The 19594-nt window shown below is 47.2% G+C and overlaps 1 protein-coding gene across 6 annotated transcripts in view; it reads right to left on the bottom strand.

Annotated features, from left to right (window-relative positions):
* Nucleotides 1-19594, bottom strand: part of LYST (lysosomal trafficking regulator) — a 77463-nt gene that overhangs the window by 14578 nt on the left and 43291 nt on the right. For 3 of the 6 annotated variants that reach the window (XM_079763639.1, XM_079763642.1, XM_079763640.1), the window contains exons 21-36: nt 17453-17584; nt 15347-15971; nt 13873-14050; nt 13017-13186; nt 11588-11818; nt 10330-10496; nt 9372-9521; nt 7474-7635; nt 6630-6821; nt 5578-5756; nt 4673-4879; nt 2306-2482; nt 1669-1745; nt 938-1126; nt 561-706; nt 381-477 (exon numbers count right to left, since the gene is read on the bottom strand). In XM_079763639.1, the coding sequence (XP_079619765.1) occupies nt 381-477; nt 561-706; nt 938-1126; nt 1669-1745; nt 2306-2482; nt 4673-4879; nt 5578-5756; nt 6630-6821; nt 7474-7635; nt 9372-9521; nt 10330-10496; nt 11588-11818; nt 13017-13186; nt 13873-14050; nt 15347-15971; nt 17453-17584 (3079 nt within the window). The remainder of the gene's footprint in view (nt 1-380; nt 478-560; nt 707-937; nt 1127-1668; nt 1746-2305; nt 2483-4672; nt 4880-5577; nt 5757-6629; nt 6822-7473; nt 7636-9371; nt 9522-10329; nt 10497-11587; nt 11819-13016; nt 13187-13872; nt 14051-15346; nt 15972-17452; nt 17585-19594) is intronic. The other 3 variants (XR_013813113.1, XM_079763641.1, XM_079763643.1) reach the window with 3 other exon arrangements.

Below are 19594 nucleotides of genomic sequence, written 5' to 3'. Positions count from 1 at the left end.
GGACATGGAGAGGTGAGGAACTTGCCACGATCAGAAAGCTAGAGGGCGTAGGCCCGGAATCTGAACCTGTCATCACCGCACTGATCGCCGGTGGATGCCGTGGCAGCGCTGACCATTTCACAGGCTGCCAGGACAGGTCAGTACAGAAGCGTCCGTGTGCAAACAAGGCCAGAGCACCAGGACACAAGTCCCAGGGCTCCGTTCTATCAAACTGTCTTTCCCCTTCGGATTCTGGCATCCAACCTCATCCTCTCGTGAGCCCTGTCTGGGGCCTCTCCTAAAGCCACACGCTGTGCGAAATGGAGCAGGAAGTCCTACAGCAGGCTACGGGATCTTTAACTCCTCTACCAGAAGCAGCAACGGCTCACGGATTCAGTTACCTGATAGACTCACTTGCAGCTTTGTCTTTTACAGTGGAAGAGAAAGAAGAGTGAGTTTTGTCTTCGAAGAGGTAAGAGAGGGGCGGTCTGACCACGCCTGCGAGGAAAAGAGCGCATGTCATCTTTCCCGGAAGACCACAGTTCTCTGCCCACGCACAGCCGGGTCAGGAGCACCGTTACCTTCCGGCCTCTGCCGGTCCCTCAGGAGGTACTTGTTGGGAATAGTTAGGTAGCATCTCTGCAAACGCCTCCTCTCTCGATTGGGCCCTTCTGTGGGATCCAACTGCCAGGAAGTGGGGTAGTAGGTGGGGTCATACCAGACTGCTCTGTTAGCCAAAAGAAAAGAAGGTCTCAAGTGGCAACCTGAAGTGCTTGTAGCTTTAAAAAATTATTGTATAAATTCAGTAAGTAAAAAACTAGTCTATTCAGTTAAAAACCCAACTATAAAAAAAGAAAAAGAAAACCCCCAAACTACTTATATAATTCGGCTTGGGAATACAGATCCATCGTACGAAAGACTAACGTGAAAGAGAAGTCTCCCAGCTCCCTCTGCACACCTGTCGTGCGTCAGCTGCTGACTCAGCTCCTGCCAGTGCCGGCTGGCGCTCAGGTCGACCTTGTACATCCCCCGGATGTGCTGGATCACCTTCTTCCTCTCGATTCCCTGGGAGAGAGACACTGCCTGGGTGATGTCTGCGGCGATTTTGGATATCTCCTTTGATCTTGAATCAAGACGCTGAAAGAGACTGAACAGACAAAACTGCCCGTAAGTTAAGCACGCGTGGAACGTGAAATGTGTAAGGAAAGTGCTGGGGTACATTTACACAATGGAATATTACTCTGCCATAAAAAGAAAGAAAAATTGACCGTTTGCAACAGCGTGAATGGACCTGGAGAGTATCCTGCTACGTGAAATAAGCCAGTCAGAGAAAGACCATTGTTATATACTACAACAGCCACCTATGATTGCACTCATATGTGGAATTTACTGAACTACCAAGCAAAACAGAGACAGACTCATAGAGAGCAGGCAGACAGCTCTGGTGGGAGAGGGGGAAGGTGCTGGGGAGGGGATGGGTTGAGTAAAATAGAAAAAAAGAGAGAACTCATGGACATGGACAACAGTGCAGTGATGGTGGGGGAGAGGGGTTGAGGCGGAAGAGGGCATAGAGGGGATAAGTGGTGATGGAAAAAATGAAATAAAATTTAAAAAAACAAACAGTTAAAAGTCTATGTGAAACCTAATGGATTCCTAAAAGACGTGACTTGACAACACTTACAATCCTACCTTTGTTGATTATTTTTAACTGTTTTCTGCCAGGTGGCTTTATTCACACCTTCTTCTGTTTCATATTTCTTTTGTTCCTAAAAAAAAATAATAATGTAAAATGTATTCTTTATCATTTGACATTGGCACAGAACCCAATAAACTAACTGTAAAGCCAAGCTAACACAGGAAAGGCATTGGCCCCAGGAGACCAGAGTATGGAAGACATCAGCTCCTTAGATAATGCGCTCATCCCCGTGTCCATGCAGTGTGGGCAGAGCAGTGAGGGCAGAAGAGTCAACCAGGGCTGCCAAACCTGGTGGGTCTGCGCAGGCGCTCCCTTCTTTATTTTGTTTTTTCATTAAAGAACCCGAAACTCAAGGCTGGTTCCTCCACTCGCTTGTCAATGTGAAGATCTTCCCTTCACTGAACGCTACTGGTAGCGCTATTGAAGCTTCCCTTCACTGAACACTACACAGAGGAGGATGACCAGAGGCTAAAACAGTCCTTCAATGAGCCTGCTTGCTCTCTCACACACAGAAAGCAAGTGTTTCAGATTCATCCCCACTGACACCGACAATGAAAACCAAGCCTTCCGGCACCCTTTCATTTCAGCCAGTGGGACCTCCTGAGAACACGTGCTGTTTCTCCTACTCACCTCGCTGATGATTCTGAGCAGCTCTGGCTTTGCGGCCGCACTGGGAGGGGGGAACCTGTGGCCACACGTCTGCAACGCACTCATCAGCAGTGCGGCCGCGTCCAGCTCCTCCCAAGTCAGCTCATCCGGGTGATTATGGATCAGCTCCGACAGATACAAAACTAACTTGGCTCCATGCTTGAAAACAAAGCAATACATTTTTTTCAGTCATAAAGAATTTTTACTTCTTACAGTTAAATTATTTAACAGTAGTTAAATTATATTGCTAGGTTTATTTGGTTAGATATGGCAGGAATAAATGAGCTTAAAAAAAGACATTTTGGGGACAACTGAAAAAATGTGTTTCTGTATTGGATATATGATGACATTAGGGAATATGCCGTTTTGTTATGTATAATGTTGTTATGATTACATATAAGAAAATGCCTTTTGAAAAATGTCATAATTTCTATGGTTTACTTTAAAATGTTTCAGGTAAAATAAAAATATTAACAATTGTTAAATCTATGTGATTGTTATAAGGTATTCATTATATTATTCTACTTTTTGTAGTATGTTTGAGAATTTTCATTGTAAAAGGTAAAAAAAAAGAGAGGAAAAGGAAGAGAAGGAGAAAGAGGGGGAAGAAGGGAGGGAGAAAAAGGAGGATAAGAAAAGGCAGCAAGCAGGCTTTTATCATGGGGAAAGAATTCTGGAGAGGATTCGCTGAAGAAATAGAGGAAGTAAGCTTAGGATAAGGGACAATCTTTCTTAGTTCCCCACATAGCAAATGTAACTGGAGGGGAACTTTCCTTTAAGCCTGGAGATAAGGGAGTTCTGCTTATTGATTCTTTCTCCTTTGGCTTCTGCTTGGTAGAGGTGGGTGAAAACTCCAGAACAAAAAGCTCTCCGAGGATGAGCTTACAAGCATCCATGCTCCCTCGGAGAACCCTGGAACCAGTGAGACCTCAGCACTGTGAAGGTCCAGAGATGGGCTGGGTTAGGCCAATCTTTTTTTTTTTTTTAATATTTTTTTATTGATTTCAGAGAGGAAGGGAGAGGGAGAGAGAGATAAAAGCATCCATGATGAGAGAGAATCATTGATCAGCTGCCTCCTGCACGCCCCCTACTGGGGATCAAGCCCACAACCTGGGCATGTGCCGTGACCCATGACCTCCTGGTTCATAGGTTAATGCTCAACCACTGAGCCATGCTGGCCGGGCTAGGCCAATCTTTGATGAGCAGACCCTGTAACTGACATTAGAGCTGCTACTCGGGGCAATGGCGATTGTCCTTCACAGCGTGAGCCCACACTGAGCTCTGACTCAGGATTTTTTGGGTGGCCCTTCCATGATTTAGAAGTTATACTGCATTGTTACCTGTACGCTGTGTGCTATTTAGACATTAAATGTGCCAACAAGTTAAAAAGGCAGAATTTTACTTTAAGAATTTGCATTAATACAAATACCGCTCACATTTTAAACTGTGAATAGTATTAAATGTCAACAAATGGGTTTGAAAGCTCTTGCATTTTGGGTGGTATGTACATTAACATGCTGCATCACATCCTGCCACTTCCTAGAAGCATGAGAGGAACATGTGCAGGACGGGAATAGCAGAGCTCATCCTATGTGACATTTTAAATGAATCGGGAGACAGCTGCCACCCGACCCAGAGAGGAAATGGAGCAGATGCTCTCCGAGTAAAAGGCCTGGAGAGTTGGCAAATGAAGAGGAATGTAAATGACTGGAGTATTTTCACATTTGTGTCTTAGAGGCAAGGTTCTTAATTAACTGAAAATATTTCCATTTAGTATTCAACGACATTCTAAAATCATCTTGAAAAACTACCAGAAATGTCTTTATTCACCTTGAATAGCCATTGAAGTTGTTTCTAATAACTCATTTTAACGTCCTCTGATCAATCATTTAATGATTCTAATTCCTTGTAGGAACTCATATACAGACCTTCACTTAAGCATTGAAAAGAATGGGGAACAGATTCAGGCGAAACTGGTGGAGAGCATCTGAAGAAAGACCTCAGGTAGCACTTGGTAAGAAAACTATCTATATATATAAAAGGCCAATATGCAAAATGTCCCCTCGGGAGTTCGACTAGGAGACCAAGAGTTCGATCACTTGCTATGACATGCATTGACCACCAGGGGGGCGGGGCGGAATGAAGGAAGGCCCTGGCCAGCAGCCAGAAGGCCTCCGATCGGCCCTGATTGCCAGCCAGGCCTAGGGATCCAACCTGTGCACAAATTTCATGCACCGGGCCTCTAGTACCTATAATATTTGGCATGAAAATACAGTTTAATTTCAATTCTTGTTTTGTGCAATTTGATGTTTCACCCACAGTTTTTATGTATGAAATACTGATTCTTACTTGCAAAGATGGGCTAAGACAGTCTCGTAGTATTTCCTGATGATTTGGCTCATGAATTATTTCAAGAATCTGCTTTCTCTCCTGGGAAGGGTGGGCTGGGGACAGGATGTGGGCGAGCAGTCTCCCCAGCTGCATGCGGAAGGTCTCCTTACAAGACCACACGATCTTTGCCCACTGCTGCTTGGAACCACTGGGTTTACTTGAACCCTTAACCAAAACAGAAATGAATTAGGATCAGACTTTTAAAGTCATAACATACTAACCTCAACACAGTCCTAACAAAGATCACATAACCTGTTTTATTCTACGTTTCTAAATACAGTCTAAATTAGAAAGACAAACACATCCATACAACAGTGTTTAAAAGAGGTGGACGTACACCTCTGTTCAAATAGCCAAAAGGTGGAAGCAATCCAAATGCCCACTGATGGATGGATGGATAAATAAAAACGTGAGAACCCAGGAATAGACCAGCTGTAAAAAAAGAAGGAACTCTGACCTTTTGCAACAGCATGGATGGACTTGGAGGTTATTATGCTCAGTGAAATAAGCCAGTCAGAGAAAGACAAATACCACATGACCTCACTTATATGTGAGATCTAATGAACAAAATAAACTGATGAACAAAACAGATCCAGAGGCATACATGCATGGAGCAGCCTGACAGCTGTCAGAGGGGCGGGCTGAGAGGGGACTGGATGACAAGACGAAGGGATTAGCCAAAGAACATGTACCAGTGCATAGCCCATAGGCACCGACAACGGTGAGGGGACGGCCAGAGGGAAGGGGGCTTCGTGGATGCGGGCAAAGGGGGGGAAGGATCTGTAACAGTGTCAGCAATGAAAACAAAAAACCTCTACTCCTTTTGGGTGAATGAACATTCCCCATTTAATTAATTTACTTACAATAGATACTTTGAATCCTTCTATGAGATATGTCAGTATTTCCTTCTGAAATGGATTGAAAACGGAAATCTGTTCACAATGACTATTTTCTTCAGAAATTTCCGTCTGGGAAACTGAGGTCTTGCTCTGAGTAGCATCTTCTGGAGTACTCAAAATGGCAACAACGTCTGGATTAAACTCTGAATTAAAAAAATAAAATAAAGCAGTTAAATCCCTGGTACCTAGCCATTACAAATGTAATGATGCTGATAAAAATACTCTATGTAATTACTGATTCAGTTGTCACAATATAGACGTGTAAGTGTATTACTTGAATACATAGAGAAAGTGATCTCACTTACAACAGTGTCGAAGTTTAAACACATATAAGCCATGCAATTCTAAATTACAGATTTATTTTACTAATGAAGATGAACTACATTATGACGTCATTAAAGCCATGAGGTTCTTGTACGAATCACACGTGAAGATCACGTGATGCTTACAATAGGTGGACATGCAGAGCTGTTTCTCTCACGTGCTACCCACTCAATGTGGGGCCAGGGAGAACAGTGGTTCAGTTTCAGAGTTTAGCCTGAGGGCCAGGTGCCCCAAATATAAATTAGAAAAGTTTTTTAAAAAAATATTGGATGGCCCTAGCTGGTTTGCCTCAGTGGATAGAGTGCTGGCCTGTGGACTGAAGGGTCTGGGGTTCGATTTCCGGTCAGGGCTCATGCCTGGGTTGTGGGCTTGTTCCCTAGTGTGGGGCGTGAAGGAGGCAGCCGATCAATGATTCTCTCTCATCATTGATGTTTCTATCTCTCTCTCCCTATCCCATCCTCTCTGAAACCAATAAAATATATATATTTTTTAAAATCTTGAATGTATTGTTTTTCTAGTATCGATTAACAATTACTGTGTATTTTTTTCCTGCCTTCTTGGGATTATTTGACCATGTTTTTAAGAATCTCATTTTGACTTATCTAGAGCGCTTTTGAGTGTATTTCTTCGCACAGCTTTTCAGTGGTTGCTCTAGGTATTATACTACATGTGTAACACAGAATAACAGTCACCCTGGTAAATAATTCTGTTAACCGCCAGCACGGTGAGTCTCTGCAGCCTCTGCACCAGCTCGGCCTCGCTCGCCTGCACGGGGCTCTCCTGGCTCATCCTCCGCTGGATCATCACGTGAAGTTCATCGCTCGCCACCGAGCGCATTCGCATCAGAAAGGGGTCCGTGTGAGCAAGGGGACATTTCCGAGGACCTTCAAATATATCAATAAAACAGCAGATGCCAGAGTTAACAAGATCCAGGAGACTAGTTTTGTTGCCACTTTTTGATCATCAGAACATGAAAAGATCTTATTTAATACGAAGTTAATTTGCACAAAGGAAAGAGTGATTAAGAGAAAGTGATGCTTGCCCTTCTTTGAAGAAGTGCGACAGTACTTCTGATTTCAAAATTCTAAATAAGGACGCGGAACCAGGTGACCTAGCTTAGGAGGATGGCTATTGTTCGGCAAAATTTGAGTTTCCTGAAAAACTCAAAGAATTAGAAGGGTACATACAAGTAGTTCAGAATGTTTTGACAAAGTATTTTCAAGTACTGTTGCACTTCCTTGTATTCTAAAATAATCAATAGATTTATAAAGCACATTGTGTTTTAGTAAGAACATTACTATTTCTGGATGATTGCCACTGGTGCACTTGATAAAATAGTTCTGAAAGTGTATATAGTGACACAGCAGAAATCAGTCAAAGGAAGGTGAGGAGGTCAGAAAGGTGAGCATCATCCCAGTGATTTGCTATTGAGCCATCTGCTGCATATGTGTCGCTTGGATTCAATCCCAAGAGCATTTCCTGAGCAACGTTTCCCCAGGTGGACAGGAGAGCTGGCATTCAGCAGCGTTACTGCACCTGCTCCGAGAGGTGCCACCCAGGGAGCGGATCCGGAAGAGCCTGGGGGGAAGGAGTCTCGCCTGTACGCACGGGAGGAGGAGGGCATCGGGAGGTGACCATAGGAACGAAAATGGCGTCTCGGGAGGGGAGGATGAGCGGCGCCCTTCACTGGAATTGAACCTTTGTTTTAGGTTATGAAAACACAGATCAGTTTCCATAAACAGCCTCTATAAACATGATTACACGTGTCTAAAATACGGTAAGTTTTAATGACTCATCCTTAAGATATTTAAATATTTTAATAGCATTTTAGATTGTCCACTCTTTCAGGTAATCGGTATTTTTAGTTATTACATTTTAGTGGGTAGAGTCACCTTTGAGACAAAAAGTGAAGCAAATAAAAAAAATGTATATTGCTGCCCTGTTTACAATAGCAAAAACAGAAAAGTAAAAAAGCATAACACCTTTGTTGATTGGTAAAAGTTATGTAAGACTGTCACGGCAAATCAATATAACAGATTATGCACTTGTTAAAGTGTGTTCTTTCTATATGTATGTCTATGGAAAGATGTCTGTACCACAGAGGCGAGGAACCAGTGCCTTGTTCGCTGGGTGGTGGGATGAGTGGAAGCACGTGCCTGGCAGTCAGACTGACACGGGCTAACCTGGCAGGGGTGCCCGGCAGTCAGACTGACACGGGCTAACCTGGCAGGGGTGCCCGGGAGTCAGACTGACACGGGATAACCTGGCAGGGGTGCCCGGGAGTCAGACTGACACGGGCTAACCTGGCAGGGGTGCCCGGCAGTCAGACTGACACGGACTAACCTGGCAGGGGTGCCCGGCAGTCAGACTGACACGGGCTAACCTGGCAGGGGTGCCCGGCAGTCAGACTGACACGGGCTAACCTGGCAGGGGTGCCCGGGAGTCAGACTGACACGGGATAACCTGGCAGGGGTGCCCGGGAGTCAGACTGACACGGGCTAACCTGGCAGGGGTGCCCGGCAGTCAGACTGACACGGACTAACCTGGCAGGGGTGCCCGGCAGTCAGACTGACACGGGCTAACCTGGCAGGGGTGCCCGGCAGTCAGACTGACACGGGGATAACCTGGCAGGGGTGCCCGGCAGTCAGACTGACACGGGCTAACCTGGCAGGGGTGCCCGGCAGTCAGACTGACACGGGGATAACCTGGCAGTGGTGCCGGCAGTCAGACTGACACGGGGCTAACCTGGCAGGGGTGCCCGGGAGTCAGACTGACACGGGCTAACCTGGCAGGGGTGCCGGCAGTCAGACTGACACGGGGATAACCTGGCAGGGGTGCCCGGGAGTCAGACTGACACGGGCTAACCTGGCAGGGGTGCCCGGGAGTCAGACTGACACGGGCTAACCTGGCAGGGGTGCCCGGGAGTCAGACTGACACGGGCTAACCTGGCAGTGGGACAGCAGCTTCCTTCTCTTCTCCGGCCTCAGCTCCTCCCGTGAGCCGCCGCCTCTGCCTGGGACACCCGCCTTCTGACCTCTCCCTTCCTGACGCCTTTGTGCCCTTTATGACCTTCAATCTCCCCTCCGCAGACACTTCCCCGCCTCCTGATGTAAGCGGGCCGCCCTGTTACAGCCTCACCACACTTCTCTACGCTCTCATCATCTCTGCAAGGGCAGATGCTGTGTCTGCCTTTAAGTCAGTGTATCGCCTACACTGAACGCAGTGCTTAGCATGAGGCAGGTGCTCGGAGGTAACTACATGGGAACAGCACAGCGAAGAAAGCAGTGAGCAGCTTCTTCTGGGAGGAACACTTCCTCATATTTACAGCCTAAGTTCTTAAACTGATAGCATTTAAAAACGTGAATGGCTTCGGAACACAGGAAAGCCCAGCAGCCTACAATTCATAATTACTAAAATGCAATTTCAACACTCACCCGCAATGCTCTTCCGCTTCGGAAAGACCGCGTGATGGGGAGAAGGTGCCTGGAAGGACTCGGAGAGGCTGTCCGCGTCGTGGGTCGCGGTGGTCCTTATGAACTCCATGGCGGCCTGGAGGACGCGGAACTGCAGCGCGACGGCCATGCCTGAAAACGCAGGCACCACAATGTCTGCAAGCTACGTGGCTGTCCACTCTGCTTTCTATAGTTACACAGTATCGAAACTGTCAATAGTGTTTTATCAGAATTGACATTTAAATCAGCCCTAACCGGCTTGGCTCAGTGGATAGAGCGGTGGCCTGCAGACTGAAGGGTCCCAGGTTCAATTCCAGTGAAGGGCACATGCCCAGGTTGTGGGCTCGATCCCCAGTGGGGGGCATGCAGGAGGCAGCCAATCAATGATTCTCTCTCAACATTGATGTTTCTCTCTCTCTCTCCCTTCCTCTCTGAAATCAAATATTTCCAAAAATTTTAAATCAACATAAACATTTTAAAATTGTCTTTCAAAGCAATTTTAAAGCAAATTTCCAAATGGTCACTATAAAATACTATCCCACACATTTATTTCATTTTATGTAATTGTTTTAAAGAACAAACTTTTTAATAGATACGGTAAAAGTTTAACCAGAAATTCTCACATTTTTGTTTCATACTCTCTTTAATATTTGCCATTAAAGCAAACTAAAGGGCATTATTATTCAACATTAGCCTTTTAATTCTACTTGGTAAGAAAAATCAGTGGCTTCTTTTAATATGTTGCCAGCTACTAATTACATAGAGGCGTCACTCTTTATTTTTATTTTTACCACTTAAAAAGGCTGCTTTTTAGAGCTGATAGATATCATCACAAAATTAAGCTTTCAGTAAAACAGTTTCCAAGAAGAAATCGATTCGGTTCAATTAAGCTTTCTGGCTACTATACAACGCCCCCCAAACCCCATAAAGATGAACTTACTTTGAGTCCTCTTGCTCTTGCTGTTTTGAAGATACCCAAGCAGCACAATGAGGTCTTCGATCACTTTAAAGTACTGGGGGCCCGAGGAGCTGCAAGCGTGAACTGTGACGGCTACGAGAAGTTGCTGTATATCACAAGCAAGCAACTTGTATTCATTCAAAGGCATGCTAAAGAAACAGAAAAGGATTTAAGAGGAGAGAACGGTTAATTCTGTTCCGCCAGCAAGCATTCACTCACTACCGACCCACGCTCACCCTGTGGCAGGCAACACGACTTGCAGGCTGAAAATTGACACGTGAGGACACACACTGACGTCTGTCAAAAAGCTGATTGTCTTGCAAAGAACCAGGCAAGTAAAGAGATAAACGGTAAAGGGTGGTAAGTGTGAAAACACAGGTTAAGCCCTGGCTGGTTTGCCTCAGTGGATGGAGCATCGACCTGCGGACTGAAGGGTCCCGCGTTCGATTCTGGTCAAGGTCATATGCCCAGGTTGAGGGCTCAATCTTCAGTGGGGGGTGTGCAGAAGGCAGCCGATCAATGATTCTCTCTCATCATTGATGTGTCTATCTCTCTCCCTCTCCCTTCCTCTCTGAAATCAATAAAAATATATTTTTTAAAAAAATCAAAACAAAACAAAAAAAAGACACAAGTTAACAGGAGCTACTCTGGGAACAGACAGGCAGGTTCTGAGCCCACACCAAGGTGGAGAGTTCGTAGGTATGAACAGCAACGTTCTGAGAAGGCTTCTCAGAGATGAACTTGGATCCATTGATTAACTCTCTGAACCTCACACACTTTACTAGCCGTGTGGTCGTCACGTGACTATACTTCCCTAATCCTCAAGCTCCTGTTTCTGATGGCATAGTAATGTTTATAAGACTATAGTGGGAGCTTGGTAAATATATAGGGTAGGCAAAAGTAGGTTTACAGTTGTGAGTACATGACAGTTAATTACCATGTTCTTATTTCTTAATTATTGTATTATTTTCCATATGAAAAACTGTAAACCTACTTTTTCAATTTGTTTTCAGGTTCTAAACACCTAAAAAGTCATATAAATATCTTCTGATTACAAAACTTTGTTGAAAATGATGGAAACTATGTCCCCTCCAAATTTAATCTTACTTAATGTTTTGTAAAAAAAAAGTTCTTTGAAAGTATTATGAAAAACCAGATGCTTTAATGTAGCCTATTACTAAAGTTCCCCATTTCTGAAATATTTATCAGATGTAGCTTCAAATGATGATTTACAACTTACTTCTTTTCCAATCCGTTCAGGGCTGCTACTGTGTTACACAGCACGTAGAGAAGACCATTATCCAACAACATGTCTGCTACCTTCGCACAGGAATTTAGTATTTGGAGAAGTAGTAGAAGAGTATTATGCAGGAGCGTGTTGTCATACAGAGAGGTCTCTATTAGTCCCAGGACAGGAATGACAGCCCACTTCTGGAAAACTTCCAGGTTCTTCACATCTTCCTGATCAAACCTACAATAAATAATGCACAGGTAAGAGCACAGTAGAAGCAATTAACCACGAAAGAAGGAAAAGTGATTGCAATATGGACCGTTCTGTTAACCTGATTTTGAGGCTATAAAATAAATTTGTGGAACATGTATTGTTCATCTTTTTTTAGATTATAGACCCCTCCAAAAATAAGATAAAAGGTGCTGTTAGAAGTCTGTCCTGTACAAATGAAACACAGAAATAATTTCATAGTTTTAATGGACTCACTTCAATTCATCCATCGGCCCCTTCGTTATCTCTATAACAAGTGCAGAGGAAAATAATAATAATGTTACACAGCATTTGACAGACATGAGCTAGTAAACCGAGGTCTAGCAAAAAGTCTGGACCTCTTGTCCCCATACGATTTGCCTCAGTCATGGAGGGAGATTATTGTGCCTATTTTCCTGATCTGTCAAATATGGGTGGTGATCTCTACCAACTCCTCTCAAGGCAGTTGTAAGAATCAAATGAGATGACGCAGAACCGCTCTGAGAGAGCCCAAAGCTGTGCACAGATGAAAAGCACTGCTCTCCTGACTGCAATAAGGCAAGTCTGCCAGGCCTGAACTGGTCTACTGAATAATCCTATAATAAACAGCTAATATGCTAATTAGACCGAACAGCCAGACGACCTTCCTGAGGAAGCTGAGGCTGCAAGAGTCGAGCCCCTTGCACGAATTTCATGCATTGGGCCTCTAGTAATAATAATAATAATAATAATAATAATGAGACACTCATTTCTCTCTATCATAGACAGAAATCACAGTTTAACTCTCCTGCTAAACTTCTGGTTTGGAAGAAAGTGTTCTTTTATTTTTTGGGCTTGTTTGCTAATCCTTCAGCATTGCACCAGGCCAGAGCTCAGCATCAGTGCCCTAAGGGTTCCAGGCCAGGGGCTGGCTCCACCCCCGGACGGCCTGAAGGCGAGGGTGGGAGGGGCCTCTCCAGGGATCCTGGCATCTGTTGCTGAGTTTCTGTTAGGGACCTCCCCCTGAGAACACTAGATGCCTAATCTCCACTCTCACTTTCTTTCCTTTGATACAGCATTCACCTGTCTAGTCCCCAGCTAGTGAATGAAATACAAAGGAAGACCAAGTGCTTTTGTTAAAGACAGTTTCTTAGATTTTACATTGAGGACAAACGAGCCTCAATTGCGGGGGAAGGAAGAACCCACTTACTCGTCATCAGGGCCAATATGTCGACCAAAGAACATTTCTATGAAGCAGTCTAACAGCTCTGGAGTTCCCCGGTGAAGGTACAACTGGTTGGCTAGCAAGGAAAAGCCCCGATTCTTCAGAAACTTATCTTTCTGTTCCTTAGATGCTCTATTAAAATACACATCTAACAGCTAGGGGAAAATTAAGACAAGTTAAAGAATGTATTAAGACTTTATGTAGTGTATACACATCAGACAGTTATTGCACTTGTAAGTTACCGTTTAATTTCATGTGTCTAGAACATAGAAAGCTAAGAACAATGCCATCTCCACAGCAAAAGGGGACACACTTAGTCTATGAAGGCTACAGAATGCTAGTGATGACTCCACCTTGGAGACCTTAATGTTTTTGTGACGGGAAACTCGCTTTTTAGCTGAACGTGACACCTGGTGGACTGGCCGCCTTCGTCAAGTGCATGTAGAATGTCTGTGCCCAATTCTGAAGGGAACATATTGTCCACAGTTTTGCGCTCTCTCTGTTGGCACGTGGGTAGCACCTGGACCTGTTTCTACCCTAAGCACAGGCCTCCATTCCACCCTCCCTAGTATCTTAAACATGACATGAGTAAAACCACATTAATTATTTTCCTCCCGAAATCACTTCTTCCATGGATCCGTGCTCAGAGCACAGGAGCCCATCCCCCTGGCGGCCAGGGCTAACCTGTTCCTGTCCTGCCTCCCCGTGTCATTACAAGGCACCAGTGTCAGGAACCTGTCCCTTCCCCCGACCTCTGTGCCCCTCGCAGAGAACGCTGCCGCCTCCCGCCCAGTGACCCGCTCACAGTGTGACAGGCTCTGCTTCCCACACACACTCCCACCTGAATGACGCCCCGCTGGATGGCAGGGGAGGGGTGGTTCACGAGGACCAGCAGCGCCTCGGCCTGAATGAGCTTGTCCATCACGTCCTCCAGCATCGCGTCGGGCAGGATAAGGAGCACCCCACTGAGGAGCTCGTACAGCCCACAGCAGATGGGGACCAGCGTGTCCTCAGTGACCCTGCAACAGAGCGGACACACCCACTCACACAGCGTCACAGAGACCAGGGCACCACGACTTCCGTAAGAATCGTGATGCGTACAGTCTTGAGCCACTTAGCGACCGGGAGGCGTTCTGAGAAATGCACCGTGAGTGATGTCATCCCGTGCTATCACCGAGAGTGCACGACACACACCCGGAGGGGGCGGCCCTGCACACGCAGCGGATGCACACCCTTATTGCCTCAACTGTCGCAATGTGGAACATGACTGAGTGATTTTAACATGTGAAACATTCTTAATGTTAACATTTGAAAATGCTTCCTGATTTAACTGTGATTCACAAATTTACCATCAGGTTTGTCACCAATACTTTCAGGCAGACAGTCTCCTAAACACTCTTCTATCCTACACCGGAGGGAGGGAGGGAGGGAGGGAGGGAGGGAGGGAGAGAGGGAGGGAGGGAAACATTGGGTTGCTTCTGCATGCACCCCAACTGGGGATCGAACCTGAAACCCGGGTATGTGCCCTGATCAGGAACTGAACCCTCCACCTTTTGGTGTATGGGACGATGCTCCAACCAACTGAGCCACACCAGCTAGAACAAGAGTGCTCTCTGGACTATTTAAAATCAGGTAAAGCCCTAGCCGTTTGGCTCAGTGGATAGAACACTGGCCTGTGACTAAAGGGTTCCGGGTTCTATTCTAGTCAAGGGCACATGCCCAGGGTTGTGGGCTCGATCCCCAGTTGGGGGTGTGCAGGAGGCAGTCAACCCATGATTCTCACTCATCGCTGATGTTTCTCTCTCTCTTCCTTTTTCTCTGAAATCAATAAAAATAATGTAAACATAAAACTAGGTAAAAAGTCAGCTCCTCCGCACCAGCCACACTTCAGTGCTCGCAGGCACGTGGCCAGTGTCTGCTGTGCCGACAGCGCATGAGGCGCTCCCATCAGCGCCCGCGGTCCCAGGGACCTCGTTGTCAAGGAGCTTCAGGAAACAACAAGAAGTCATCATTTCCCTGAACTGAAGAGTTTTTCTCTAATAACCACAAAGAATTAAATAAATTACAGAAATAAATTAAATAAATTTAAAAAGAATTAAATAAATTCTCTTTGAGAGCTATTTATGGTTTAGCATTTGGTTAAATATGGAAATCATTACTACCGAGGATTAAAACAAGGAGAAAGGTGTCTTTCTGTTTGCCATCGATATACGTTATATTAAGAAGTGACATAATGAAGACGTTTCTAGAAGCATAAAATTCTTAAAAGAACAGTGAAACATGCGGAGGGAGGGCTCGCAGACATGTGTGACTACCTGGGAGCATGTGCAGTGCGGAGGTAGTTGGGCTCATAACCCGGAGAGAAGGCCAGGCTGGCCCAGTCCTCGGCGTTCCTGTCGACCAGGCTCGGCCAGCGGCGCACGGCGGCAGACCCGCTCTGCGAGGGGAAGGCCAGCCCCAGGCTCGCCACGGTGCTCTGGCTGCGCTGGAATGAGGCCAGTCCCCGCAGGTAGTCAGGGCGGCGTGGGCAGGACTCGTCCCCGGGGCCGTCACCGTCCGCTCTGGGCTCTGCCTCCAACTCCTTCGGATCGACTCCGACCCCCGGACACTCCAGCGTTCCTCTGGGGACATCGCCCACAGAGGCTGGTCTCGGAAGGGCAGCGTCCAGCTCGCAGACAGCCTCTGCAGACTCACAGCTGCTGACGGACGCCTCCTCCTCGCCCGGCTTCAGCGCCTCTGAGCTCCCGGGGGAGTTCCACGGCTCAGGCTGGGGAACCGCAGGGCTGCCTGCAGCACTCGGGAGCCTGTCGATGCCCCCGTCCGAGCCTCCGGCCAGTGCCCGGGGCGGCAGGAGGGAGGACGTGGGGAGTGCGGGCAGGCTTCTGCAGCGCCGCAGGCTGGGCCCCGTCCGCGGGGGAATGCTGCCGGAGGAGCTGTGTCCTGGGAAGAGAGGAGAGAAACGCCACCTAAACACCTGGTCGGGCTCCTGCAGGAGGCAACCAACCCATGTGTCTCTCTCACATCGATGTTTCTCTGTCTCTCCCCCTCTCTTTTGCTCTCTAACAAGACCAATGGAAAAATACCCTCGAGTGAGGGTTTAAAAAAAAAAAGAATACAGATAGGTCAATGTTCCTAGTAACTAATGTTTAGAATTCCTCAGTGCCTGAGCTTGTTTTCTCTTAGCTATTCTTTATTAAAATCTTCTAAAAATGCATGTCTTTTCCCATCTACCTAACAAAATACAATATGACCTGAATGAGCCAAAATCATTAGGACGGATGATTCTATGGCAGCGAAGTTAGGGGAAACATAATTCCCCTGCTGGGACAGTTTGGGGGAGTGGAAGGAGTGGGCTTTGCAGCTACACCTGGATTCAAGTGCCAGTTCTGTGATTAGAAGGCGCGGTCCCCATGAATTCTATGGCTGCTGGTTTCTGCACATGAGAATGAGGGTGTGGAATGCTCTAGGTGAAGGCTGCTTTAAGGGTGAAGTGAGGTCATATTGGCTACGAAGCCCGAGACAACACGGGAGGGGAGGTTTCAGTGAAAGCAAGGCCTCAGGCGGGGCAGGCCAGCGGCAGGAAAGGGCCCAAAGCCAGTTTCCAGCCAGGACACACCCCATCTTCTCTCTAACAGCGGAGATGAGGCAGACTGTTGGGGTACATCAGGAAGCAGCAAAGGGAGTTCTGAACACAGAGAAATTACAGGGCAGCCGGCGTTGGCGGCCAGCACAGGGGAGACCTGGTCATGGCAGGGCCCTCAGCAAGCACTTTCTCAGCCGCTTCGGCAGCGTGAGGACGGGGAGACAGCACGCTTAGGGTTTCAGGTCAGGAACACAAAGGCCAGGAGGACAGGAAGCTGAAGACGGGGTCAAGGAAACTGCCGACTGAAGGGATCGGGGCTGGATGAGGAAAACAGGCAGAGGGCAGGTGGGAGGGCGATAGAGAAACCACACAGGAGCCTGCTGGGGGGACGGGGCGCCCCTGCTGCTGCGGGTCCAGGGCAGACGCGCGCACCCTGGCAGGTCAGGCGGAGGGAAAGGTCCCAGGAGCAATGAGCGTGAGGCTGGGGTACCGATGGCCACTCACACGGCAAGCGCAGTCCCTCTGGAGTGATGAGCTCGGTGGGAGGGGGAGAGTAGGCTCCACAGAGCTCTGAGGACAGGGGAGGTGAATCAGAAGCTCAAGACAAATGCCCGTGAGAAGAGGGGCAGAGCCCACCCGCCCCCAGGCTCTCCTGAGCATGTCCTGTCGGACGGAGCCACGGAAGCCGGAAGCAGGGAAATGGATTCCTAAACATATTCTAACACTTCCACTTGTTTAGTGGGAACGTCAGGTGGTGCTGCCGTGATGAAACACTGTACGCATCTGCCTCTACTCAGGACTAAGCGAGGGGCTGTGCTTTCATTCTCACGGTTTCTACCTTCGGGCGGGGACGCAGTGAAGCCAGACGGACTTATCGGCATCAGCCCCGGGCCCGGGGCGGCCCTCCCTCCGCTGCTGGAGTGCCTCAGGGACACGATCGAGTCCACTTTCTCCTGGAAGATCTTGCCATCTAGAGTCAGAATAAAACACACCCGTTGAGACAGTAACAGTTTTAAGGGCAAAACAAAAATTTAACGTTAAAAGCAAATCTTACTGCAACCTTTTACAAAAATACAAAAGATGTTCAAAGTGAAAAACACAGCATGCTTTATACCAATGCACATTTGACCTGTGAGTCCGGGACAATCTATTACTGTAGCTTTGTGAGACTATTACTATTTTCCTTGTGTACTTAGTTATTTCTATAGTTGGACAGCAGCAAATTTACTCACATTTTATGTTAATCTGATCTAAGGAGACTGTTCATCTCTCCATTCACTGAGGAAAGGACTCTCTTATATTTATATATATATCCTCTTCAAGGCCCCAAATGACTACAAAATTGATAGCTACAGTTTAATCTTCCTTTCTGACCTTCACACTTACAAATTCAAGGCTGGATTTCTTAACTGCAACATGAATGTGACAAATCTAAACCTGAATCGTCTTTCTGCCCTGACTTGGCTCCCGTTCTATCCTCTGGTTGGGTGGAAGCGCCCACTTCCCATACCGAGACCTGGAGCCGCCGGGACCACTACCTTCCCTCCACCCACATCCAGTCACGCTCCAGACTTCGGACCTCAGTTCCAATTTCCCGACCTCTCCTCATGCCCCGCACAGCCTATAACGCAGGCTCTTGTCGCCTCCGACCTGGGTTACTGTCACAGATTCTAAGTGACGGACAGTGGTCACCCTCACGTCCTCATGGCTACCAGCTCTCTCTCCATCAAATGCCACCTCTGCTGAAAGCCTGCCCGGCCTCTCTGCTGCCTCCTGACCCCTCTGGACAAGCGTGTGTCTGCGAGAACCTCCATGACCTGGCCCCAGACCCTCTCCAGCCTTTTCCTTACATCACACGTCAGCCTCCTGTCTCCCAGCTCCCTGTTCAGCTGCCTGCTGTCCTGGGAGGCCCTTCCCTTCCACTCCTGGCCACCCTTAGGACCCAGAGAGGCACGCTCCTCCAGGCCTACCCCCTCCATGCTCTCTCTGTGCTACCATCGATGTAAGGCAGCCTTCCACACAGTGGAACTACCTTTTTCTGTCTCTCCCCACTTCTAGGCTGTGAGGCCCTCAGAAAAGGGACCATATTTTACTCATCTCTGCGATGACCCTCTCCCAGACCTTGACGGCACGTTCATCACTAAGTGTGCGCTGAACCTGACGATTCAACGGGCCTGATCTCACCTGTATTTTTACTGCTGCTGGATCCATTTATTCATTTCTTACATTCCTTCAAGTGGCTGTTTAACAATCACTTTTCCTCCCTAAAGTTACTATCTAGCTTTCCCCCAGGTCTGGGCTTGCTCGCTTTCTCACCACATCACATCTTCTGGGTGCTTCTCACCATCTGAGGAGCCCACCTTACCTGCATGCCGATCCCTCTCTCCCGCCCTCCCAATGGCATTACTGCCAACAGTTCTCTCCTTCGCCTCCTCTCTCCACCTTCTTCAGTCTCATCTACTCTTGGAGCTTCGACTCACTTCTAGGTGGGTGGTCTCCCTTTCCGGAGTTCGCTGCAATAACTGACTTCTACCAGATCTTTTTGCTCAAGACAGACACAACAAAACCCTCCAGCGAGCCCTAACTACAATGCTACAAGTTCCAATTCTTACATCCGAAGACTCAGTGAATATGCCCTTAGAGAAAAAATAAACGATGGTCCCAAACTATATTTATATTTACATTCCTCACTACTCCTTTTATAGACCCCCTATACTTAGGTAAAATTCATTAGTCTCTATTTTTCCTTTCTACTGTCCCTCCCTTTACGTCATTCTCTTCATCTGGAATGCTAATTCTCCCATCTGCCTATCAAATTCTACCCCAATTCCTCAGTGTCAGAGGTGTGCGCTATTCACTCTTCTCGTCCACAGCTGCCAGCTGTTCCCTCCTCCTCAGATCAGTCAGTCTTCTGTGGTCTCTACGAGGTACTCACCAAGGACTGTCTCCTACTGCAGTTGTCCGAGTTATGCCTCCTCTC

This window comes from Cnephaeus nilssonii (genome assembly GCF_951640355.1).
Source record: "Cnephaeus nilssonii genome assembly, chromosome: 23".
Classification (NCBI taxonomy): Eukaryota; Metazoa; Chordata; class Mammalia; order Chiroptera; family Vespertilionidae; genus Cnephaeus; species Cnephaeus nilssonii.
This window is presented reverse-complemented; position numbering and strand designations above follow the sequence as displayed.